The sequence below is a fragment of the Hippocampus comes genome, unplaced genomic scaffold (assembly GCF_001891065.2).
Source record: "Hippocampus comes isolate QL1 unplaced genomic scaffold, H_comes_QL1_v1.1 scaffold31, whole genome shotgun sequence".
Taxonomy (NCBI): domain Eukaryota; kingdom Metazoa; phylum Chordata; class Actinopteri; order Syngnathiformes; family Syngnathidae; genus Hippocampus; species Hippocampus comes.
The window spans coordinates 432364-456729 of NW_017806069.1; the positions used below are offsets into that span (position 1 = coordinate 432364).

At 46.3% G+C, this 24366-nt stretch overlaps 4 protein-coding genes across 6 annotated transcripts; 2 read left to right on the forward strand and 2 right to left on the reverse strand.

Annotated features, from left to right (window-relative positions):
* The first annotated feature begins 4648 nt into the window (after positions 1 to 4648).
* On the forward strand, positions 4649 to 7433 carry tbx21 (T-box transcription factor 21). The gene is made up of 5 exons (XM_019893816.1): positions 4649 to 4861; positions 4942 to 5063; positions 5403 to 5561; positions 5652 to 5713; positions 6530 to 7433. The coding sequence occupies exons 1-5, from the start codon at positions 4711 to 4713 to the stop codon at positions 7293 to 7295; spliced, it is 1260 nt and encodes a 419-aa protein (XP_019749375.1). The 5' UTR covers positions 4649 to 4710; the 3' UTR covers positions 7296 to 7433.
* A 473-nt stretch (positions 7434 to 7906) lies between these two features.
* On the reverse strand, positions 7907 to 17791 carry osbpl7 (oxysterol binding protein-like 7). The gene is given in 20 exon segments (XM_019893815.1): positions 7907 to 9064; positions 9360 to 9482; positions 9937 to 10063; positions 10150 to 10300; positions 10369 to 10513; positions 10597 to 10675; positions 10765 to 10828; positions 11213 to 11350; positions 11438 to 11574; positions 11674 to 11820; positions 11914 to 12168; positions 12313 to 12466; positions 12886 to 12975; positions 13062 to 13180; positions 13348 to 13618; positions 13744 to 13857; positions 14342 to 14395; positions 14501 to 14644; positions 14705 to 14879; positions 17108 to 17791. Coding segments are annotated over 19 exon segments (2553 nt in total). The 5' UTR covers positions 14837 to 14879; positions 17108 to 17791; the 3' UTR covers positions 7907 to 8955.
* Positions 17792 to 17893: 102 nt separating this feature from the next.
* Positions 17894 to 20605, reverse strand: mrpl10 (mitochondrial ribosomal protein L10). 2 transcript variants are annotated; one of them, XM_019893820.1, is made up of 5 exons: positions 20551 to 20605; positions 19360 to 19532; positions 18960 to 19124; positions 18704 to 18848; positions 17894 to 18214 (listed from the first exon to the last, which is right to left on the reverse strand). In XM_019893820.1, exons 1-5 carry the CDS (start codon positions 20588 to 20590, stop codon positions 18003 to 18005), a joined length of 735 nt encoding a protein of 244 aa, XP_019749379.1. In that variant the 5' UTR covers positions 20591 to 20605; the 3' UTR covers positions 17894 to 18002. The 2 variants fall into 2 exon arrangements, with proteins under 2 accessions (XP_019749379.1, XP_019749380.1); XM_019893821.1 differs by lacking the exon at positions 20551 to 20605 and adding an exon at positions 20146 to 20218.
* Positions 19447 to 23508, forward strand: pnpo (pyridoxamine 5'-phosphate oxidase). Of its 2 annotated transcripts, XM_019893818.1 has the most exons (8): positions 19447 to 19539; positions 21111 to 21205; positions 21857 to 21981; positions 22299 to 22398; positions 22469 to 22522; positions 22591 to 22719; positions 23035 to 23105; positions 23282 to 23508. In XM_019893818.1, the coding sequence occupies exons 2-8, from the start codon at positions 21161 to 21163 to the stop codon at positions 23442 to 23444; spliced, it is 687 nt and encodes a 228-aa protein (XP_019749377.1). In that variant the 5' UTR covers positions 19447 to 19539; positions 21111 to 21160; the 3' UTR covers positions 23445 to 23508. The 2 variants fall into 2 exon arrangements, with proteins under 2 accessions (XP_019749377.1, XP_019749376.1); XM_019893817.1 differs by lacking the exon at positions 19447 to 19539 and having other exon boundaries at positions 20902 to 21205.
* The last annotated feature ends 858 nt before the right edge of the window (positions 23509 to 24366 follow it).

The following is a 24366-nucleotide window of genomic DNA, read 5'->3' on the forward strand; positions in this document are numbered from 1 at the left end:
GTCATACTTTGTTTACCAGGGGGGGGGGGATTTGACTTGTTCAACAACACTTTCAGTTTGAATGTTCACAAGGCAAGGTCCCGCTTTTATGGAGTTGGTCATATTTTCAAAGGCTCTTATTTAATAGCAACTCAAAAAAAAAATGCCCCGTAGGACAACAAATTAAATATGATGACGCAGAAAAAAAAAAGAAGCCGCAAACCTCAAAATATCTCAAGTGTGCAGTGGAAAAATGTTCTCAGCAGAAAATCTAACAATGGAAAAAGATGACAAAATAATTCTGAGACACCTGCAAGAGTTTGAAGGAACAAAAAGGGATTTTTTTGGAGGGGCAAATTTTCCTTTTTTTCTTTTTTTTCTCCTTTGACTCACTTGAATCATATGAGAGGATGGCAGCTACGGATTCAGACATGTGGAGGAGAAGAGTTGAACAAACCTCCAGAGACGGTGAAAGTTCACAGCCCTTCACAAGGTGAAGCACCTTTGAAGCTGCTTTGAGGCTTTGCAGCTCCTCGGCAACTGCATAGACATTTTTAAGGAGATCCAAAAATGAGAAAAAAAAAAAATCATTTGGGAGTCCACCACGAGCCGTCCCAACATGCAAAAGGACCACAATGTTCTTGGCCGACACTGACATCACATTTTCAAGGAAGGACTTCAAACTCTTTTTTTTTTTTTCCCCGGCACAACGTATGAAAATTAAAAAAAAAAAAACAATGCTAATTTGTCTTCACTTTTTGAACGATGAATCAACTTGAAATCGCAATTTAGTAGAATGAAATTTTGAAAATTGCAAAGGCTGCAATTTGGTTAAAAAAACAAAACAAAACAACAATTTATTGTTTTGTTTCAAATAAAAACATGGGATGGGTACCTTGAAAAAAAATGATCACGTTAAATTACAATCACCATATTGAAGTGTGGAGAAAAAAGACCTCCTCCCCCCACCCACACAATTTTATTATTTTTCTAAATCGTTCATCGGCAGCCCTGTTTTTAACATATTGCTGGCATCGGGTAAAATTTTCGTAGCTCCAAAACCATCAATTTCCAGGAAACCAAAAGAAGAAGAGAAGTTTTACTTATTTTTTTTTAATTAATTGATTTTTCTGAAGAACACGGTGACACCTAATTTGAAATTTTAGGGGCCCAACACGAGTCGAAAATTTAGGGGCGCACCCTCAAGTAAATATTCACTCGGCTCAGTTTCACTATTTATCACTGATCAATGGGCTGACTTGTGAAGCAAAAGTTTGTCAGCAACTAAAAAAAAACCATTCAAATTTGTCAATTCAACAACAACAAAAATCTGCAAATTTACTGGTCACACAAATGAGAGGAGAGGAACATTTTATTTGCACTGTCTGACATTTCAGGAGCAAAATGTCACCATTTAGGGGCAATCTATTGGCCATGGATACAAATTCCCACCAAATTTAGTCATGACATTTTTGGGGCCACTGACAACAAGAGTGGACTAACTCCATTTGAGCCATTTTGCAGGTTTTATGGCTGCAATAAAATCTTTGTGATTTATATGGCAGGCCGGCAAAAATAATGTCTTGATGTGTTGAACCTTCATCGATCCTGCTTAGGCAACGGAGAGCCGACTCTCATTTGCAATGTGGAAACAGCAAAGTCAAACGAAACAATCCAAAAGCAAATCAATATACTTGCGTCAAAACGGAGAAAAAGACGACCCAAAAGTGGTGCTGACGCGAGGTCAACAAAACTGCTGGAATGGAGCGTGAGGGTGGTGGTTGTATGCATGGTGAGCAGAGAGCAGAGATGCGGTCAAGGCTGGCTAACAAGTGTTGAACTGAAAAACGCGGTCTTTTCATTATTTTCCGGTGAGGTGACTGTGCATTGAACTCTTTTTTTTTTTTCTTTTTCTGACATATCGTCACCCTGAGGGGAAACCACGATTACGATGTGGCCCGTGATGAAAATACTGATCCCCTCGAGAGAAAAGTTGAAGATCAAACTCTGAAATATGAAGCAAAAAAAAAAAAAAAAAAAACCCCAACATTTTTTGTGAAGGTGTCTTCCCACAGGAGTTTCACATTCAAAGTGGGGAAACTCGAGTGGGCGCCTTTTCTATTTCAAGTCCTCATTGATGATAATCAACATGTCAGTCATCATGAAAATATTTCATTTAAATATTAGGAAGTCTTCATCTTCTTCCCGTCTCCCCCCCCCAAAAAAAAAAAAAAAAAGCAGAAGTGTGACTTCCTGTTCACACTTGGTCTTCACAGAAACGGCGAGCGAGCGAGCAGGCGAGCGAGCAGGCGAGCGAGCAGGCGAGCGAGCAGGCGAGCGCCTTGTCGGACAGCAAAACAAATGCTTTCTCAAGTCAGCAAGACTCACACTCGCCCATATTGACCCCTCCCCTAAGCCTTCCTCCAATTTTATGTTATTTTGTATTATTTTCATAAGATGGGGCCCACATGGAACACACAAATGGTACAGAAAGGACACTAATATTGAAATAATGTATTCAAATGCACCCTAGGCATGTTTTTGTAACATTTGCAACATCTATTTTCTTAGGGGTCTTTATCCTTTTAAAATAATCCAAACACATTGAGACATTTTGTTTCTCAAACCAACAGTTATCATCTCAGAATATAAATCAATATTTATGGCTCATGATACAAATTGGAAAATGAACCAACAGCTGTCGCTTTCTGTAAGAGGCAGGATTACGGAGGATTTAACATCAAATAAACAATTGCAAAACATGAGGCTGATGAAAATAGGCCTACTTTCTGTTTTCACGCTTTACTGAAATTTATACAGTGTAAAAAAGTGTGCTATCTAGTGGCAGACAGTGGAATTACATTAAAAACAAAGTTGAGGAGGGGTGGGGGGGCTCCCTGGGCCCAAAAGCTTTGCGAACCCCGGGACTATAAATAGCGTTCCGTGTTGGCGAGTGGCAGCAGCTGCAGACTGGCACGTCGCAGTCACAGGAGATCAGGCCAACGTACGCGGTGACAAGAAGCCGACCTGAGCTCCTGTCCACACATATCAGCGGGTGCGCCGGTGCGGAAGAGTCCCCCCCACCCCCCTCTACCCTCGCCCGCCGTCCACTTCCCCTCCCGTCTATTCCGCCCTCTGCCGCACCAGCCGGATTGTTCCTAAACGTCAGCGGCGTAGTTCCGCCGTGTTTCCCCGGAGCGATTCATCGCACTTCGGAAGACTTGCGAGCGTCCGTAGTGACGGACGAACCGTCGTTTGGCGTCAGCGTCAAGCGTCAGTTCGGCGGAAGATTCCCAGATTTGATTCGCGGAGCTTCCAAGATGCTCCAGTCAGGATCGCAGATACATTTGTGACACCGAATAGCAAAGTGAGTCAATGATCTCAAAATACACAATTTTAATCCCGCTGATAGGCATGCTCTCATTGCATCTACGCCACAAAAATCATGCCGAAAGAGATTTAACATGAACCCACAGTAGTTTCTTTTGATTTATTTCTATTTTATGTCGGCATAAAAAGCAGGATTTGAGAGGACCGAAACTAAGCTGAACTTGAAATACAGGTCCGTCCTCTTTTCACCCGTCTTTCAACTTGACTGTCAAACACAGTGGGCGGTGCCAATTAGTCGTCAGCAGGGGAATCGCAGCTAATCTAAACCAGACCAAAATACAGCAAAATTCAATGAGTTGCAGTTTCGAAACCTGGCCTGCTGTACATGCATTGCCGGATTGAAACAAAGTGTCTAGCCTAGCATCTAATCCGACTGATGAACAGCACAGTGTCAACTCCAGTGAAATTGGTTCTTTTGCCACAACGGAACGCTAAAACAACAGGACTCGAAAATGGCCGCCCCCCCCCCCCAGGTGCCCTGGCAACCGGCGACAAACGCTTTCCTGCCTTTACACAGCTCACTTGTTTTGACGCCACCAAAGCGCCCGAAGGAACAATTACATTCATTTGCATAAGCACGTTTCAAATTGAGCTAAGCAGCGCTGTCAACATGCAGGAGAGTCACATGAATGCAAATAGCTTCGCTCGTCGCCAAAAAGTGTGTTGAAAACAAAGAGTTTTTCCTTTTACTGTATTTCAGTAATACAAGCTTGCCCAGCTGTTCGTTTTAAAAATCGAATTTGCCTGTACCTGGCAATAAATAAAGCAAAGCTAAGCATTAACAGGACCAAACACACCCTCTCTTCTAACAATCTACCACCTGTTGTTTTGAATGAGAAACAAGTTTTTTTTCTGTGAGTTGTGCAGGCCAAATGTATTTTCCTCTTTCGCCTTTCTGTTCAGCTAAGCAGGCCTGTAGCTTTGATAGAACTATCTTCTGTGGTTTGATTGGTTTCTGTGTTCATTGAACAAAAAGAAGTCAAAGGAGAAGCGTGTTGTTGGACTTACTCGTTTGGAGCTGCAGCGGGACCACAAAAGACCTTCCATTCCAATCCAAGCAAACCTTAAAAAACAAAAACATAAAAATAAATCCAGATAGTCCAAAGGCACGGTAGATGGCTTTGATGAGGATGAAACCAGACTTGAAACAAAGTTTGAGGTCATCAACGAGGAACAGACCATAAGGCGCAGGTGGGCTGAGAATGAGTCTGATTGACTGTCATCAGGGGGAAGGGAGGGGCTAAAGGCAGCAGGTGAACCTGTAAGCAGAGCAAAAAAAAAAAACAACCAAAAGACCTTGTCAGCAAGTGTCGTATGTGAATTTTGTTTTTTGCCAGGAGGATGTTCCCGTTTCTGAGCTTCAACATCAGCTCGCTGGACCCGTCGGCCCACTACAACGTGTACGTGGACGTGGTTCTGGCCGACCAGCACCACTGGCGCTACCAGGGCGGCAAGTGGGTGCAGTGTGGCAAAGCGGAGGGCAACATGCCAGGTACGATGGCAAGATCACGTAGGCCTGAAAGGCGTCTTTTTTTTTTTTCTGACGACTGAGTCATGTGGTGATTGGCGCAGGAAACAGGATGTACGTGCACCCCGACTCTCCCAACACGGGCGCCCACTGGATGAGGCAGGAAGTGTCCTTCAGTAAGCTCAAGCTCACCAATAACAAGGGCGGAAGTAACAACGTGGCACAGGTACAAACCCTGACTTGTCCTTTTCATTTGGATTTGATTCGAGAGGTTCGATACCTTTTTTTTTCCAGACCGATACCAGGACGAGTATTCACTCTTTGACTCCTCAATGGTATCAGTCGTAGCCCGTCATTTTTTGTTGATGTCAATATATTCAAGTGGTATCCAAAATGAATTCATTTAAATGTTATTAGCAGTAGAGATCATTAATTTATTTTTTAATTATAGGTGGACTCAGATTTCAATTGATTGATTTCAAAAGTGAGGCGATGGATCGGAATTTTTGTGTTTGTTTTCCATCCGAGACCTGCTGAGTAATTTGAAACGTGCTCCCCCACTCAGATGATCGTGCTGCAGTCCCTACACAAGTATCAGCCGCGTCTGCACGTGGTGGAGGTGAAGGAGGACGGCAGCGAGGACGCCTTCCACGTGTCCAAAGCGCAAACCTTCGTCTTTCCCGAGACGCAGTTCATCGCCGTCACCGCCTACCAGAACGCCGACGTGGGTCCAAAGTTTTCGATGAAGCGGCATGATGTTCACCGTCTGGAAACTTGACGATTCTTTTTCTCTCGTTGTCTCCCTGCCTGACAGATCACTCAGTTAAAGATCGACCACAACCCCTTCGCCAAAGGCTTCCGCGACAGCTACGACAAGTCAGTGCAGTAACATTTGCTTCTGGTGGATATTAAAAGTCCACACGCCCCTGTTCAAATGACAGCTTTTGAGATCAAGATCATTTCAAAACTTTCCAAATGAGTCGGGTGACATCTGGCAAAATTTCAAGTGCCTCTGATGAAACCCAAATCATGTTCAGGTGTTCTGGTAGGCTCTCCTGACATTTTTCGGGGGTGTGTAGACTTTTCTATGGATAATTGTCCTGTTGTTTTTTTTTGTTTTTTTTTTTTACTCTGTAAGGCCCACATACAAGTATGTTTAGTGATTGTGTGCTACGAAGCGAGCAATTGGCGCTTAGAGAAGATAAGCAGAGACAAAAAAAAAAAAAAGGACAAGATGAAGTCTGAGATAAGATTCTTGTTTTCATTGTGGTCAAACAGACAACACGAGAGAAACACGATAACACAACAAAAAATTGACGGTGCCCAGTCATGTCCCAATTCTTTTTTTTTTGGGGGGTAAAAAAAACAAACTGCAAATTTAACAAATGATCGAACAGGGTTGTTGTTTTTTTTTTTTAATAGTAATTTTAGTAACAGAGTAAATAAATTGGAAATGAGTGCAAAGACTGACAAACATATTACAATAGATCCCAATTTAAGTTCAGGCAAACGAAGCATATTTGTGAAAATTTGTGCACTCTTGTCGATAGCTATTTACATCGCTCAAGACAGAGTGCACTGAAGTGTACTTTGTGGAGATACTAGATAGATGTTTGAGGTTTTGGGGCAGGATGGAACAAGTTTTCTAACCTCCCCGCTTCCGCTTCCTCCTCCCCACCCTCACCCACCTAGCTTGTACGCAGCGCCCGACCCCGAGCGCCTCACCCCCTCCCCGACGGAGAGCCAGCCGCTCCTGGCCGGGGGCTGCTACCCGGCGAGCTACCTGTCGGAGCCGTACGTCAACCCCCTGCCCCAGGGCCGCTTCTACGGCCGGGAAGCGGCGGCGGGCGGCCAGCAGCACAAGGACGGCCCCTCCGGCCCGGGGCCCCACTGGTACGTGCCGTCCCAGCAGGCCGCCGCCCCCAACCGCCTGGACTTGGCGTCATCCTTCGAGGGCGACTTCTCCGGGAACGCCCTCTACAAGCCCTTCCCCTTACAGAACCCCCCGCACCCGGCCCTCAGCTACTACCCCGAGCGCCCGTTCGCCTCCGGCAGCGTGTCCGCCACGGCGGCATGGACCGGCACCCGGGCCCCGCCTCAGTACCTGGCCAGTAAGCCGGCCCCCAGCCTGGCCTGGTTTCGCCCATTGTCTTCGTCGCCCGCATTGCCCGGTAACGCCCGGCTGCACGCCGGCCCCCTGCACCCCGCCCCGCTGGAGCCCCTCCCGCTGGCCGACAAGGGCAAAGACGCGGCGGAGGGCGAGCAGCACTGGCTGGAGCCGCCCTCGTTGAAGTCGCCCGACTCGGTGGATTCGGCCCCGTTTGAGGGCGGCGCGGGCGACGCCAAGAAGAGGAGGGTGTCGCCCTACACGTCCAGTACTGAGAACTCGCCGCCGCCCAATCACGGGGCACAGCTGTGCGACAAAGAGGCCAATTACTTTGGCTATTACGCCCACTGAGCCACAGCACTTCACATATCTCGCCCGTTTTTGAAATTGGTACGAGATGGCGTACACCCTGTACATTCAAAATGTGACAAATGGTCGCACCCGCGCTAAATTGTCTCCCCACCCCAAAGGGGGAAAAAAAAAAAAAAAAACAAATCTGAACATTCGGAGGAGGTGACAGAACATAGAGGTGAATCGATGGTTGGCGACAGTTACCGTAGTAACAGGAGGGGCAGGGAGGATGAGCTGGAAGAGGGGAGGGGGGTTATCACCATCGCTCCCGGTGCGTTTGAAGCAGTGGGAAAGCCAGTCGCTGCGGTCCCTTCTTCTTCTTCTGTGGTCCAAAAAAAGTGGGTCACTCACACACCAGAAGCCAAACAGACACTTGTCACCGCTGCAAACAGGAAGTGGGAAGTGACCACAGAGACACCATGACGCCCACCCCCCTTTCACCTCCAGGGTGGCGCGGGTTTTTGGGGGGCCCTGTCTGTCTGTGAAAAAGCGTTAGAAACTGCAGATGGCAGCGGCAGTTGCTCACGGCGCCTATTTGACTGAGTCGGAGTCAAAACCGAGCATCTTCAACATCACTGATGTCATCATGTTACTATTTCATCATGTTTGGGTTTTTTTTTTTTTTTTAATTCTGCTCAAATTGGAAAGAAGGGATGGACCCTCAGCATTTCTAAAATCTTAGTTCTGGCCCACCTTGCCGTACACCAGGGGTTCCCAAAACTTTTGCCGTCCATCTCAGGCGATCGTGAGGTGGAAGGTTCAACTTTTGTTTGCTTCAATGGGGACTCAAAATTAACATGAGAGCACGTTAATCCACGTTTCACGTTAGCGCGATTGCAATCACACTCCGAGGTCACAGCAGCATCACACATATTAAAAAAAAAAAAAAAAAAAAAAAAAAAAATCTATATTATTTTTAAAAAAAGAGCTGCTTTGCATATTTGAAAGATGAAATGAGCAATAATCTTCCCGTCAAGCGCAATTTATGTAGGGAGTTTTCTAAAAGGGACAAGTGTTACTTATTCAAGGTGGCACAATTGAGTATCATTGTACAGTACTGTTGTTTTTTTTTTCGAATCAAATAAAGTTTTAAAGGAGACATAGTATGCACTTTTTTCACCCCACAGTTTGCATGGGTCTTAACAATAAAAGTCTGTCGCATACTTTCATTTGGCTGCAACATGCGTCTGACAATGTTCGATTTTTTTTTTTTTTTGTCCAATCGTATTTCAACATCTCTGTAACCATGTCAATCTAATCCGCCCTTCACAATTGGTCATTCCGGCCGATGTAGCTTAAGCAGTAGTCTCAGTCGGACTGCTTCTTGAACCAACCAGATTTGAAATTTGTCCTCACAAGTCCAGCAAGCCGGCCCTCGTGTCACCAAACGTCCTTTCGTCCTCTGATTGGTCGCTCAGAGCAAACCTTGTGGAGACCCGCCTATCTGCATACAAGGCATCAAAAAGTCCATTTCAAGACTGTCTTTGTCTAAAATGAGAAAGAAACCGTTTTTATAAACGGTGATATGCTGTCATGATCCCAGTCACGGCGGGAGAGGCTGAGCACATCAGCGCTGAGCTATGCAGCGGATCACATGTGCTTGTTTTTTATGATTATTATTGTTTTTTTGGTTGGTTTGTTTTTTTGCGCGCCGCTAACGTCACCACAGCGTGACACACGGGAGCTTTGCAAAGCCGGGATCCTCTCGGAGTTTCCAGTAAGTCCCGTTTGTCAGCCACACATCACGCCCGCAACTGTCCTTGGCTTTTCTGAAACGACAACACACACACACACACACACACACACACACACACACACACACACACACACACACACACACACACACACGTGTGGATTAAATCAGGGGTGTGAGGGACACATTCTTCACATTTAATTAATGAACACACTATTTTTGACCAAATGAAACTCCTCAACTCACTTTAACATAGTTGCTTGGCCCCAAAATGTCACAAGATGGCGCTAAAGTAACACTTAATTTTTAGGGTGCGTCTCGGGTTGGGAAAAATGTTTTTTTGATTGTCTATTCGAGGAAGGGGGACTGACTTGAAGAAAGCCGGCACGTGCTCCTCTCCTTTCTTGGCGAGCTCCTTCCTTCTTTCCCTCTGCAGCTCCTCGATCTCGTCTTTCTTTCTGTCCGTCTCTTCCACTCGGCCCTCCTCCAGCATCCTGCCCGAGAGACGCCGAGCGGCTCGTCAACAACATTGCCACTTCCTGTTCGTTGGGTTTGCTACTTCCTGTCTCTGTTACTCATGTCCCGTTAGTGCTTTGCAATTTCCTGTTTGTGTTTCTAACTTCCTGTTTGTGTTTGTAACGTTCTGTTTGTGCTTCAAACTTCCTGGTTGCGTTTTTAACTTCCTGTTTGTGCTTCTCACTTCCTGCTAGTTCTTCAAACTTCCTGTTTGTGTTTCAAACTTCCTGCTTGTGTTGATGACTTCTTTGCAAAGGTGGATAGTAACGCAGTACACTTACTCACCACTTACTCAGTACTTGAGTAGTTTTTTTCACTGAATACTTGCTCTTATTCAAGTAAAACTTGAATGATATTATTCTAAAGTTCCGATACCCTGGCAATATTTGGGTTGTATCCTCGCTGCCGCCTCTCTGAATTTGTTTTTCTGACCTCTGGTCGGGGCGCAGGCGACTGTCAGTAGGGGGCAGCAGATGTTTGAGGTCGGCCGTGAGCTGATTGAGCTCCATGGCGAAGGCGGAGAAGCCGTAGTAAATCAGGTGGTCTTTGGGTGGAGGATCTGCGAGGAGAGACAAGCCTCTCGGGTGAGGAAGTGAAGAAAGGACGCAGTGCTAAAAAGAAGGAGCTCGATATTTTTCAACTCACTTGGCTTCCAGACGCACTTGGGGGTTGGCAGCGTGTCACAGAAGATTCCCTCGTGCCACAGACCTCCAAAGCGGTGGATGACGCTGCCGCTTTGGTCCAGTACGGAGCCCTGGACCTCGTTCTTGTTGGCTTCTGAGCCCCAGTAGCGAGACTGTGGGGTGGGAGGAAAATAAGTCTAAGTTTGCGTGCAGAGCGCGACAACTTTTGCCACCTGCTCACCTTGACAAAAGTGATCTTGCAGGTGCACGCGTTGCTCTTCAGGTTGCGGATGGTGACTTCGCCGTAATGTTCGAGGTAGCGCTGCTGACTCAGCACGTTGTGGATGCACGTCACCACTTTGTTCCACTCGTAGTGGTCTCCATACCTGAGCACGACGCCAGAAAAATAGCGAGTCCACCAAGCAAGCCTCCGCGGGGGTTTCTGCTGACGCCACGGAGCCTCGCTTACCTGGGAATGGTCACGTTCACCATCCCAGACGGCACGATCTCCAGCGACTTGCCCCAAAATTTGTTCTTCCACCTCTGGTCTGTTTTGAGAGACAATGAGGAGCAAAGCTAAGCTGAGGGCCTCCTCGCACCACCTTGCGCTTCTGCTTCTACGATCGTCGAGTGTCACCTTGCCAGAAGGAGAAGTTCTCGGATTCTGCGTGGCAGGCGGAGATGGGAGGATGGTGGCACACCTGATTCAAAAAAACAAAATACATCCCAACGGTAAGATCATCGAAGCACGGGTGGTCCGATTCATAAGGAGAGCAAAATATGGACTGTTGATTAATTAGGCCAGCCGAAAATGATCAGGAGTCCTCGAAAAATTGTTGGACTCATTTCTGTAATTCATTCAATATTAAATTTCAACTTTTGTTTTTCTCAAACATACTCTGCTTTATGAATGTCATGGCTCATCTGAATTTTTTATTTTTTAACAATTTCATTGTGGCACAAACGTCTTCCCAGCCGCTAGGGACATTCCATGGACAAAAGTATTGGGACACACCCTTTTCTCTCATCAGCGTAAGTATTTATTTTTTATTTTCACTCAACGTTGCTTTTTTTTCGTGACTGACCTGCTCGCCGATGAAGCGGAAGCCGAGGTCGTCCCGCACGCACTCGTAGGTCTCCCCCAAGACGGGGTTGAAGGGCTTGTAGCGGTTTCGGAAGGTGGCGGTGGAGTAGCCCGAGATGGCGAAGGCGGCGATGTAGACCTGACACAACATAGTCAGATGCTCTCATTATTCTCGACTAGCGCCGTCTCTTGTCTACAACTGGGTTAACAGCGTGTGCTTGCGTACCATCCTCTGGTAAGGGTCTGCGGTGGCACCGGCGGTGTCCAGCAGCTGGCTGTACTCCAGCTCCTCGCACAGTCGCTGCAGCAGGTTGACGGGCTCGTTGAGAGCGGCCGGCATGGACACGCGAGCCAAGTCTTTACCTGCGCCGCCATATCCACATTTGAGTTTCATACCGGTAACGGCAGTCGTTTGTTTACATTCTCGCGGGCGCTCTCGGTTTGAGTGTGCCCGCCACCTACCGATGTTATTGTAGAGGATGGCCATGAGGCCCACGTGACTGTTGTCCGGACACGGCGCGGGAAGCGACGTTCGCCGGCCGCTGCTCTTGGGAGCGACACTGTGAGGAGTCCTGGAAATGCTGGCGCGGTACTTTCGGGTGGCGGACACTGTCGAGAACAGGAAGTGGAAAGTGACATTCGAGGGATCGCATACAGGGGAGGCCTGCTTGACAGAATCGATGACGTTTGCAGCAGACTCACAATGTCCTTCTTCCGGCTCCGAGTTGGACGTGCTTCCGTCGCTCAGTCCCGACTCATCCGACACGTCAGAGGAGCTCCCGAGCAGGAAGTCGTCGCTGGCGTCGAAATACTCGGCCGTGGAGTCAGCCGCCGAAGGGGGCCTGTGGGATGAACGTCTCCCCGCCGCCAGTTCTTCCGTGTGGTTTTCCCAGACTTCTTGCAGTTTCTGCCTCTCTTGACACAAGGACTGGTGGACCGTTTGGAGCGTAGCCAGGACTGAAGAGAAGAAGAACGCGCAAACCTTGATTACTTAACTCTTATGCGAACCCTCTCGAACACCGCAAGTGAGCCGAGCAGACCCATATTTATTTTGTCATCCTTGAACGTCACAAGATCGCGTATTCGTGTGCAGAGCGTTACCTCGCAGCGACACGGCACAGATGTCCTGCTGGATCTTCTTGCCCTCTGCGGATGAGGCAGCGTCGAGGGGGGCCAGCTGGGAGTAGACGTAGTCCGGGATGGAGGGAACGGAGGCGCCGAAGTGGGAGGAGCTGCTCAGAGGGCCGGAGGACAACTGAACAAAAGAGCGCAGCGCTCAACGCGTGAACTGCACCGCGGTGTCGTACGGCGCCTCAATCCGCTGCCATTCTCAAAAGGGGATCAAAAGAAGCGCTTTTTTTGGCAGCCTTGGGTCGCTAAGAGGGGCAGAGCTAGACAATGCCCGGTTTTGATTGGTGGACACGGAACAGTCACAAGAACTGCGCACATCTCACGAACTGCCCACTATGCACTCACCGATTTGGTCATCCTACGAACAGGCTTTTAGGAATGGAAAGATAATAAGAACTTTTTTTGTGTGTCTGGTTACATTCTGAAACCACGACAGTTTGCGCACTCTATGTATGTATGACACTCCCCCCAAATCATGTATCTACAAAAAAAAAGATGCAGAGAGCTGCGTCCCAATGCTTTTGTCCAAACGTGACTCCTCACCATTCCCAGCGCTTCCACTCTGGAAAGGGTGCGAGAGTGACCCCACCCTCTTCCTGGCATTTGCTTCTTTGGCTTCTCCAGGGAAAGATTCTGAATTCAAACATAGCAAAACATAGGATTGCGACTTCATCAATCATTTTGAAGGAAAATATCACGCCAAAGCCACGCGACGGCACCTGCGTGCTGATGATTCGCTGCAGGTCCCCATTCGTGAACGTCTGACCCGCCTGCAGCAGCTGCAGCCTCTGGATCAGCCGGGTCAGTTCGTGAAGGTCCAAATTGCAACGGTTCAGTTCTGGAAGGAGGAGCTTTGTGAAGCAGCATGTGGCACATCCAAGTTATCAATAGTTGTGCGTTTGTAAACACGAGGCAGCTCCACGTTTCGTATCGATGTGAGGAATGGAACTCATGAGTGCGTATCAAAAGGGCATTGTCAGAACGCAAAAGTTCATTCGTACGGACCTTGAACACAGGTGTCGGGAGCGGGACTCTGCTGCAGCCACGCCGACACTTTGTTGTTGACGGCGGCCTTGGCCGAGGTCTGCGGGAAACATTTTGGCTGCCCGCCAAGGAAGCCGGCATCGGGCGTGAGCGTGGGCACGTGTCCGTTGTGGATGACGCCGTGCCACGCCGCCGCCGCCACCGCCGCAGCCGCAGCCGCCTCGCTCTTCCTGTATGATCACTGTGCCTGCAGCTTGGTCACCCAAATGTAGAAGAGCTCGTGGCTCTTTGCCTTCAGTTGCACGGGAAACATTTACTGTCTCTTTTCCAACATCAAAGACACATTTCATACATATGTACATAATTAAAGTCTCGATACACATTTTGATGTTTCAAGTCTCGAAACGTGACGTTCACCTTCATGTGATACAGAATGTCCCCTGCGTCCAAGTCAATCCGATTGGACTTCTTGTTGATGGACATGACAGCGCTGCTGATGTCCAGAGAGCCCTGCACTCTTCCTATCGACACCTGTGAGCATTTGGTGTCAGCATACGATGTCACTTAGGGTGCAGTATTTTGTGTTAAAAAGAAAAAAAAAAATCACAAAAGTGGGATTTTTGCGCACCGAGGTGATGTTTGTTTGACATGTTTGCACTTTGTGATCAAATGTTTAAACTTACAGATGTTATGGTGTGTAAAATTAGTTACCATGACTAGTTAGCGTTTGAGGTAGTGCTTTGTAGTGTGTTCAAAGTGCAAATGTAAGGTTCTTACGTATTACTGCATAGTCTTGAGTAGGTTGTGGTAGTGTGACCGGTTCGCATTTTGCATGAGCATCATGTATGAACAGGTACAGTATATTAATATGGTACATATGATAATGGAAGCTGGATGTTTAAGTAGCTACGTGTAAGCATAAGATGCAGCATTAGCATTTGGTTAAGTAGCGTTCCCGAGATGAGTTGGCGTGATGTGCTGAAGGCAGCGTTTATTTTTCATGGGATGGACTTACATCTTGTTGATTTTTACAGTATCTCAAGACCCCTCCCTCCAGTACAAAGTATCTCTGTATGGAAAAGAAATAAAACACATTAATATGATACTGAAGAGAAGAAAAAAGTTTGATGAGTATTTTGAGGAGTGGTCATAAGCAGGATTTTGTTTTGGTCACCTTGTGCCAGCCTTTAAGCGGCCACTTCCTCCTCTTGAGAAGATAACCTTCACAGATGCCCGGAGCGCTCATCTCCTGAGGATGTTCCCCCCCAGCGCTCGCGTCGATTTGGACGTCGTCAACCACTTCCCAGTCTTTGACGTGCTGAAAGAAAGAACTTATTCGGACGCCTGTTTTGACCGATATTTTTCGGAGGCCGCTCACCTGTCGCGAGTGTCGAGACGACAGCGTGCTGCTGCTGCGGGAGTGGGGAGCTTTGGACCACGTGGGCGACGACTTCTCCAGGCCGCTCGCCAGCGACTGGCTGCGATTGAGGGCCGAGCCATAGCAAGTCATTTTGGAGCCGTTACCATCCGATGCCAAGTAACCCGCCAACCACCTGCAGGGGCCGCGTCCGTTTGACATGAGAAGTGGATCCGGAGAAATAAAGACATGGTACATGATTGAAGAGAACTGCTGAAAACAACGCAAGACTAAGGACTGTGGGCTACTCCTTTGTGGCTGCATAATATGTACTTGTTAGGTGTGATTTTAAAACATGATCAAGTTGCGTCTTGCTTTGTGTCCCAAGACGACGGGCCACGTGGCGCTATTAGCGGCACCCGGCACGTCGCAGCGTTTCCCGGCGCGGCTGCCAGGAGGATTACTAACTTTGTCCTAATTGGTTTTTCAAGCAGATCTTTTTAGCAACACGAGTAACTACATGCTGCAATGCATGCGCTTGGCCGCGCAAATAGAAAAATCTCACGGGAAAAGTAGCCCTACTCATGACGATCTCGTCTCAATTTACTCACAAATATGTGAACGCTTGGCGATTGATCTCTCGTATTATTGGCAACATGTGATTGGACCTTCTGCCATCTATAGATGAACAAAAAAATGGGTTATTTGTTCAGCTGTGGAAGTATTGAGACACAGCTCCTCCAATGCGATCAATAAATCAGAGGATGCACTAGTTCGTAGTGAATTGTTTATTTTTGGAGTCCATTTGGGCAAAGTTCCTTTTCCTTTCCCTGACATCTGACCGCCCAAATCAACTCCCTGCAGGTGTTCCAATACTTTTGAATCCTGTGTTACATAAGAGGGATGAGAGGAAGTGACCTCGCAGGAGGAGGAAACGGGATGAGAGGATTTATTGGCGAGCACGCTTACACACGAATCTCCACAAGACTTTTTTTTTTTCCAACTAAATTTGTGAAGTTGGTTGATTTATGGATTTATTGGAATTCACTTGTCGGAAAGATTATTTTTAATTTAGGAATGTTGTTGGATGTGCATCACCACTGACGTGAGCTGCTTACACGAACAACAGAGAGGAGCTAGTTTACAAAAGCATTGTTGCCATAAACGTCAAGAATTTATTTTTGAAAGTTGTCCGAATTTAAATGACTGTTTCAGCCCCAATAAGTACTTTATTTAGTGAATTATTTATTCATTTATTTATTTTTGCAGCGTTTGTCGATTGAACTATAACAGTAGTTTGCTGATTATTTTAACTAACGTGCCAAGCTGGTGTCATTTAAGGAAGTGACCTTTCAGCATGTTGGGACATTTTGACCCGAGGTATGGGCAAAAAAAAAAGATGAAATAAAATAAAATAAAAACATTTGTTTGGTGTCAGCTGAACAAAACAGTTTAATTGGCTCAAGGGGGCGGAAACAATCAATTAAAACTACTCAATCGCATTTTTGTAAAAAAGAAGTTGCATTTTAGTCCGCTCGCCTAAAGCCCTCCGAACGAGAAGAAGCTCCTCATCTCAATCAAACACGGCGGCCAGAGCGTTTCCCGTCGCACTGGCAAAACGAGCCTCTTGAACCTTTTCGAGGATGTCAGCGCTTTCTTGTCAGCGTGCGGTCGGCGGCGATACGGGGCTATCACAGCACCATCTCGCTTGTGTACGCCCCGCAAATATTCCGGAGATAACCTCCACTCTGAGCACTCGGGCTGACTGGCGGAGGATTTCATCTCAAGCCTTTCAGGTGACACCCCCTCGGCGCAAACACCCCATCAACTGACAAAATGATGGATGCTTCGTGCTCCTCACACTGCTAGCTGCTTTTATGGGCCGATCTAGAGGGAGTGACGTCATGTTTTTCACCCAGCGCCGCAACGTTTGCCAACATACTCGATGCACTTTACACACTTCGGTGAAAATTGGCTCTCCTGCGTTTCCCAACAAAGAAAGAAGAGTTTGCGGAACCTTGTCTTGAACTCCAACCTCAAGATCAGTGAAACGACTCAACAAATTGATTTGGAGGAAGCGAGTTGCTTACTCACATTATCACCATAAATATCAAGAAATGACATTTTAACCAATTTAAATAACCGTTTTAGGCGCCCTCAAAATATATATATAGTCTTTTAGACAGTGTATTTAATTTTTAAAAATGCACAAATAAATTCAAGAGAAAGAAAATACAGCTAAATGTATGCGACAAATGTTCCAGGACTCTTGATCATGTTCATGCTCGGTGGGCCGGATTAAAAAAACGGAGTGGGCCGCGTTGACCTTCTAACCCTTGATTGCCTTTACTGCAAAATTATTTTTGGGGGAAATTCAGTTCATCGCATAACAATATAAAACTACAAGCAACACATGACTCCTACCTGGATGTCAGTTGAGCGGGTCATGGTCCGTCCGTCACGTGCCTCCACGAGGTCCACTATAGCAGTACCAGAATCTTCAGGTCCGGTGCGCTTGTCATCCCTTTCCACGCGCACGTCACTCACTTTGCAGGATGCTCGTTCACCAGGATGAGTGCACCAGAACGTCCTGGACGTGATCCGCATTAGTGGGAATTATGGGAGGCAGGCCTTTGGGGAGCACGTGGGGGTGTGGGAGGGCACTCTTGTGCACCTCAGATTAACTCGCGCTAATCTGAGGATTAGAGGGCCAGGAGCTGTTGCCACTTGTGCGTTTATTAGACCACGCCACCTACAGGCCACAGGGTGTCATCACAAGACAATTTTACAGGACACATTTTTGGGGGACCAATGTACGTATTGATTGAATGTGTTTATTGTTGTGATCATATTGAGAGGTTGACTTTTGTGACGTAAAACCAGAACTTGTCGTACAGTGGTGCCTTGATTTTTCACAATTCAATTCCCAGTCTCCCTTTGTACATTTATTTATTTTTGGATTTGACTTGCAAAATAAAATTGGAGAATAGAGCACACACCCTAACACTCACAGGGATATAGTCTTTTCACTCTTCTGTGAATAATGACCGCATTTCACTGAAAACCGTCTCCAAGTACGTAGAATCCATTTTTCTCGATTATACTGCTTCAAGAGACCACTGTACTGTACACATAATCAATGTGATCCGATCACACCGCCCTAGTACTTTATGAAGTGGCCAAAAAGCGAAATAAACAATTCGACCCACAAACAGTCGCAAAACACCTTTAATGTAAATAAAGATAATTAAGACCTTCTGAATGCCCGTTCCTCGATCGCCTGCGCAAGCGTCCTGAACGTCCCAGGATGGTCCTCGTTTCACGTGGCTTTCTCCGCTTGAGCCTGCTGCGCCGCGTACTGCTGCAGCAGCGCCGTCAGGTGGGTAGGGTGTCGCTGAAGCAAGGTGCCCGTTTGCGAAGCCAGCGCGCTCAGGCCGCTCACCAGCTCGCCCTGGACCACGGCGACTGACGACAGCTTGGCGTAGCTCGCCACGCCTTGCGCACTCAACAGCGTGTTGTCTATGCAGGCTCCTGTAAAATAGATCATTTCATAATGGGTGTAAATTGAAGGTGCAGAGAAGTGAGTGATGGCCGCTGACTGAAATCCTGATCAAAGACAAAGTTTAGAAAAGGTCAAATTAGTTTCACCTGACAAACTTTGGCCCGCTGCGTATCTGGGTGAGACAGGATTTTTCATGACGGTATGTTCTTTCATTTTTAGTTTTCTTTGATTTTTTTAAATTATTCATTTTAGTTTTTTTTATTAGTTTTTGTGTTAGAGATTTAAAATACCCATCACAATCATTATTTTGTGGTAAAAATTCAACAAAAATATTTCAAAAACAACTATCCGCAAATCAAACACAAACACAACAAATGGGAGGCAGACCAAAATCATTCCCGATTGTCCAAAAAAAACCCCAAACAAACAAAACAGCAGGACCACAAACCCAGCACCTGTGACAGCGAGGCGGGGGTTGACTGTATCGTAAAGCGTGTGACTACAAAATAAAAAGGTACCTAGAAGACTCATCTGTGGGCTGAGCCTCAGCGTGGAGAGCATTTCCTTCACCTTGGGCTCTTTGCTGACAAACAGCACGGTGGGCCCAATGAACAGAGGGGCCATGTTGCTGTAGATGCTCTTGCTAAGGAAGGAACGCATCACCTGCACAGGAGCACACGTGGACATGAGTCAATCAATCATACTCTATGACGACAATGCAAATGACTTTAACTGGAGCCGAGTTAACGCTTCCTGGTTGTTCCATTTGTTTACCTGGTTGGGGAAGAGCCTGACGTGAATGTCATGCTTGTGGAACCTGTTTTTGAGCATTATCATGTCATGAGAGGTGGAGCCGCTGTTCTGCGCCACGGCGACCATCTTGCAGTCGCGGAAGACCCCCTCCAGGTCTCGCGTCAGCAGTCTCATCAAGGGACTCTCCTGAACACAGAGAACTTTCAGTTGACACTTCCTCTGGACTGATGGGCAGTCGCTGCTCATTATGGATGTGACCACAACATTCGGGACATCTAGGGCTGGGAAATATGGGCTTAGAACAAAACATGACTTCTTTATTTATCTTACACAAATATTAAATTTCTGAATTTAAAGAATTTTGTAAGGTTTGCACAAGCTGTCTTGTGCCGTGTCGACTAACACAAATGACTTTTGTTACCTGCTCCTGGACCACGGGTGTTTCTCGTGGATACGCGCCCGGGGGAGCAGCCGGTTTCGGGGGAATGTACTGTGTCACAGCCAGCAGCTTCTGTTTAAGGAAGTGCATCGGTTTCCTGTGGCGGGTGACAGCTTTGGAGCCGTGGCGAATGCTCTGAGTCCGGGGGAGCCATCCTGGAAGGAAGACACGGTCACAGATAGTATCTTCTTCTTTTGTGGTGTTTATTTGCAGGTCACAAAATGGTTAATGGTGTGTGGACTGTGGCGGGGAAATATCTTTCATAAAAGTAGAGCAACACATCACAACAAGCACATTGTCTGTATTATTTCTACTAATAATACTCAATTTGAAACAATGTTTTTATATTTTACTTACGGGATATATATATTGGATGTTGGATATTTATTAAGAATTTATTTGATCGATATTTAAAACAGAAGGTCCACACACTGATGCATAAGCGACACGTCATAATTAAGCGACAGCAATGACGTATTTAAAGGAGCGCCCGAATAGTGTGTGTGTGGAGATATATACATATTTAAACACACACACACACACACACACACACACACATATATATAAAACCTATGTCGTGAGTAGGAAGTGAGAAATCAGTCAATTATTTCGAACACGGCCGCAGTTCGACCACTTCACGAAACGCTCATTGGGGTACAGCAGTTTAGCAGTAGCTCCGCTAAAATCACCGACAATATTGGGAAAAAATGTCAACATGCACATTATATATATACAGTATAACAAAATATATCCTTATAGCTGCATTACCTTTTGGAGATAATAATTTTCCACACAAGGTCGCCGCCATGTCTGCGAGGAAATTGTATTGCGGAAGTGATGCATAAATAAGCCGTCATAATTAAGCGACAGCAATGACGTATTTATAGGAGCGCGCGCATAGTGTGTGTGTGTGGATATATACATATTTAAACACACACACACACACACACACACACACACACATATATATAAAACCTATGTCGTGAGTAGGAAGTGAGAAATCAGTCAATTATTTCGAACACGGCCGCAGTTCGACCACTTCACGAAACGCTCATTGGGGTACAGCAGTTTAGCAGTAGCTCCGCTAAAATCACCGACAATATTGGGAAAAAATGTCAACATGCACATTATATATATACAGTATAACAAAATATATCCTTATAGCTGCATTACCTTTTGGAGATAATAATTTTCCACACAAGGTCGCCGCCATGTCTGCGAGGAAATTGTATTGCGGAAGTGACGTAAATGCGACATTCATGATCTTGGCGACAAATTAGGATTATTTTGTAAAAATAGAAAACACATTATTAAACGGACAAAGACTGATAATAAGTGCATTTAAATTCAGAGTAAATCTGATTTTTGTCTTAATATACGTTTTTAAATTGCCACGGTCGTTCTATCGTGTTGTAGATTCATCGGGGCGACATTCCCTGAACGCACCACTGTGCTTTGTTCTGCACGTTCCTTCGTGAATGTCATTACTTCTCCAATTATTCCGTGCACTTAACGCTTATTATAACCAGTGGTTACGGAAGATACTGTTGTTTGATTGAAAATAAACAAGGTTGTGCATGAACATTGGTTACAAAATTTGCTTCGTTTTTTAATGTGAAGCGAACTCGTCGTGACGTCAGATTAGCCCACAGGCATGAGAGGCACACTATCATTTTGGCAGAGAGTATCAATAATTGGTGCCAGTCGCGCCTCCCTTTCTCCTCCGACTGCAGGCAAACTAAGCGTCTTTCTACGCAGACAATCGACGCGTGACAGCTCGAGCATGGATCTCAGTCACATGAGGAAGAAATACAAAGGAGACGAGGAGGTGAGCGTTGCAATCAGGCTGGACTCTGGAATCATTCTGTGGAAATCTGTTTGTAGCTCCAAAATCCTATCCTTCACGTTGTGACTGAGTGCAGTTGAAAGGGAAGATACAATAGCAATCGACTTTTTATTGTTTGTGGACAAATGGTCTGTGGAGTACCTGCGGGCCCTTCCATTCATCAGAATGAGAATGAGGATCAGAATGATGGCCAATTATGTCGAGCACACAAAGAATTTCTCTCTGGTAGTACAGGCTACACTAGTATTATCATAACAAGCAACTACATACACTTATGCACGGTTACATCACCAGCATATAGGGGCTAATTTACAGAATAACTGCTCCCACATCGCATTTATCAGCTCATGGCTTGGCAGCTCGGCTGACCAAAGTTCCATTGCAAAAGAACCACTTTGACTCTGCGACTGAAGGTAAGCAGAGCTGCAGTTTCAGTACAGATTGGCGTTTCCTAACGGTGTAATCAACTTTCGCCACTGATAAAATTTCAACGTGGGGTCGAAGTCGTTCTATTTGGTGATTTCCTGATACACATATCTTTGCACATGCACACTCTGCCATGATGGTTGAGGTATTGAATACCTGCATTGAAGCGAATGAATGTCACTTAGAGTCCGATTGTGTTCAATTTAGTGTTTCGAGGAGAGCGAACTGACTTCTCTGGACCCAATCAAGCAGTTTGGAACCTGGTTTGACGAAGCCACCAAATGCCCGGAGATTGGCGAGGCCAACGCCATGTGCATCGCCACGGCAACCAAGTAAGCAACCATTTGCATTTTTGTTTACGACGAAGGATCGGCGAGTACCGATAGGCCGATACCGGCCTTATTTTAAGGTTTCGGGTAAGTGTCGAGGCTGCCGATACCAGCCGCCTACAATACACTTAAGGCGAAAAAATGAATACATGTAACTCTGACATCGACTAAGTCCTCCTCGCTTGGCTAAAGTTGAAAGAACTGTCATCAAAAGCAGACATGAATCAATTTAATCCACTACTGCGCCAAGATTCCAGTCAAGGGAGCTTGAGTACATTAAGAAATGATGTGTACTTGGTTACTTCCCACTTCCGTGTCAGAGACGGCCGCCCATCGGCACGCATGGTCCTGCTCAAAGGTTACAACGACAACGGCTTCCGATTCTTCACCAACTACGAGAGCCGCAAGGGAAGGGAGCTGGTGAGTAGCTGTGACCCTTGACCTTTGTGTACGCCAACATCAGTGCCGTCACGCTGTGGTCCACCCACAGGAGAGCAACCCTCACGCCTGCCTCGTCTTCTACTGGGAGCCTTTGAACAGACAGGTGAGGCAACATCCGCCCCCGCTTCTCTCTCTTGGGTCTTGGCTGACTTCCGCCTTCTGTCCCGGTAGATCCGCATCGAGGGCGAGGTGGAGCGAATCCCCTACCAGAGTTCCTGCGAGTACTTCCACTCGCGGCCAAAAAGCAGCCAGATCGGGGCGGTGGTGAGCAGGCAGAGCATGCCGGTTCCCAATAGAGCGGTAAGAAGAACCGCAGCCTGCCGATACATATGAAGAGTGATGGCGCTAACGCGTTGCTCAAACATATCCATTTTTTTTTACCGTAACAACGAATCTTACTTTTCTCAGGGAAGCAATGTGGCTAGAGTTACTTGGCGCTGTCACAATTTCTTACTTCGTAGCAATTAACAATGATGAAGCGCCTATGGACCCGTATGGTGGGGAGGGGACAGTATGGATTGTCTTTTCTCAACAAAGAGTTTGTTGCATGTTCACAGTTAAATATGTCAGGCCGAACCTCTTTGAAACGTTCACTTGTTGATGGCATCTCTTTAGTTCCTGAGGGAGAAAAATGCGGAGCTCGAGGAGAAGTATAAGGACACACAAGTGCCGATGCCAGACTACTGGTGAGTGTTTTCACAATGAAATGACCAAATTGAGAAATTTTACCCCCCTCCCCGCTTTCTTTCGATAGAAATGACATTCTGTAGTGACATTTCCTTCCCCTTGCTTGACTTGACATTTCCAAAGATAAAACCTGAAGGTCCCGTTCCTACAGCTGTATTCTTCTGTCGTCCACCAGGGGGGGCTACGTGGTGAAACCCCATCTGATCGAGTTCTGGCAGGGCCAAACCAACAGGCTGCACGATCGCATCGTCTTCACCAAAGTGGCCACCGACGCCGAGCTGGGTGAGCATCAGCGGAGTGGTGAAAGCTGCTGGGCTTACCAGCGACTCTCGCCGTGATCGCCCCACGTCGGCGAGACCCAACTTGAAAATCTTCATCCCGACTTTCACTTGAGTGCTTTTTATATATATATATATATATATATATATATACGTTTTTCTCGCTCCTTGCCTTTTGCAAGCGTTTTTGGTTTGTCTCGTTTTGTCCTGTTTCTTTGTCACCAGTGTAGTTTGCTGTACTTCCGTTTTTGTCTTGTCAATGACCTTTTTTGTGCAAAAGATCTTATCGTTTTCTACGTTTGTGAGATCCACCCCTATCCAGATTATTCCGGAAACCTAATATCAGGATTGTTATTATCATAAGGGATGTGAGATCGCATCCCAACTTGCTAAATGCCGTTTGTCTCTACGGAATAGAGCTGTAAATCCTTCCCTATATATAACATTTTTGTGCGACAAATTGACAGCTTTCGTGACCAGTCCACAGTTTATGCTTCCCTGTCTGGTCATAAAATGCAAAATATGTTTGGATATCTACTTTGAAAAAGTTTTCCTTAACAGTTAGAATCCCAGCCTTAGCTTGTATGCGATGAATGACATCAATTCGATGAAATCCAAGTTCTGCTAGGTTTAAATCCCTGCATATCTCAAGGTTGTACCTGGTCTGCGTGACCTCCTACGAGGTCACATCCACACCTTTAGGCCACAGTTTCCTTATGTGCATGTTCCCAATACAGTGGCGGGCCGTGCATTTCAACCTTAGGCCTTCAGTGACGTCACAAATTATGAACACAATACTGTATAGGCTCGTCAAGCAGCACTTAATTTCAGGAGCATATAAAACCATCAATAACTGACATAACTGACTAACTAATAACTAACAGCTGAGATTGAACGAACTTTCGTGCACGAAGGTGACTACAATGCGCCATTATAAATTGCAGGTGAGCAGATTTATTTGATACATGTTTGTATCTTTGTC

What these genes read in the sequence shown, in the direction of transcription:
- mrpl10 (XM_019893820.1), bottom strand. Translation starts at nt 20,590, where the DNA reads ATGGCGGCGACCTTGTGTGGAAAATTATTATCTCCAAAAG. An exon ending in AAAATTATTATCTCCAAAAG is followed by an intron (nt 19,533 to 20,550) that starts GTAATGCAGCTA and finishes TCTTCCTTCCAG; the next exon opens with GATGGCTCCCCCGGACTCAG. An exon ending in CCCACAGATGAGTCTTCTAG is followed by an intron (nt 18,215 to 18,703) that starts GTACCTTTTTAT and finishes TCTATTTTACAG; the next exon opens with GAGCCTGCATAGACAACACG.
- pnpo (XM_019893817.1), top strand. Translation starts at nt 21,032, where the DNA reads ATGAGAGGCACACTATCATTTTGGCAGAGAGTATCAATAATTGGTGCC. An exon ending in GGGAGCCTTTGAACAGACAG is followed by an intron (nt 22,523 to 22,590) that starts GTGAGGCAACAT and finishes CTGTCCCGGTAG; the next exon opens with ATCCGCATCGAGGGCGAGGT. An exon ending in GTGCCGATGCCAGACTACTG is followed by an intron (nt 23,106 to 23,281) that starts GTGAGTGTTTTC and finishes GTCGTCCACCAG; the next exon opens with GGGGGGCTACGTGGTGAAAC.
- tbx21 (XM_019893816.1), top strand. Translation starts at nt 4,711, where the DNA reads ATGTTCCCGTTTCTGAGCTTCAACATCAGCTCGCTGGACCCGTCGGCC. An exon ending in AGCGGAGGGCAACATGCCAG is followed by an intron (nt 4,862 to 4,941) that starts GTACGATGGCAA and finishes TGATTGGCGCAG; the next exon opens with GAAACAGGATGTACGTGCAC. An exon ending in GAAGTAACAACGTGGCACAG is followed by an intron (nt 5,064 to 5,402) that starts GTACAAACCCTG and finishes TCCCCCACTCAG; the next exon opens with ATGATCGTGCTGCAGTCCCT.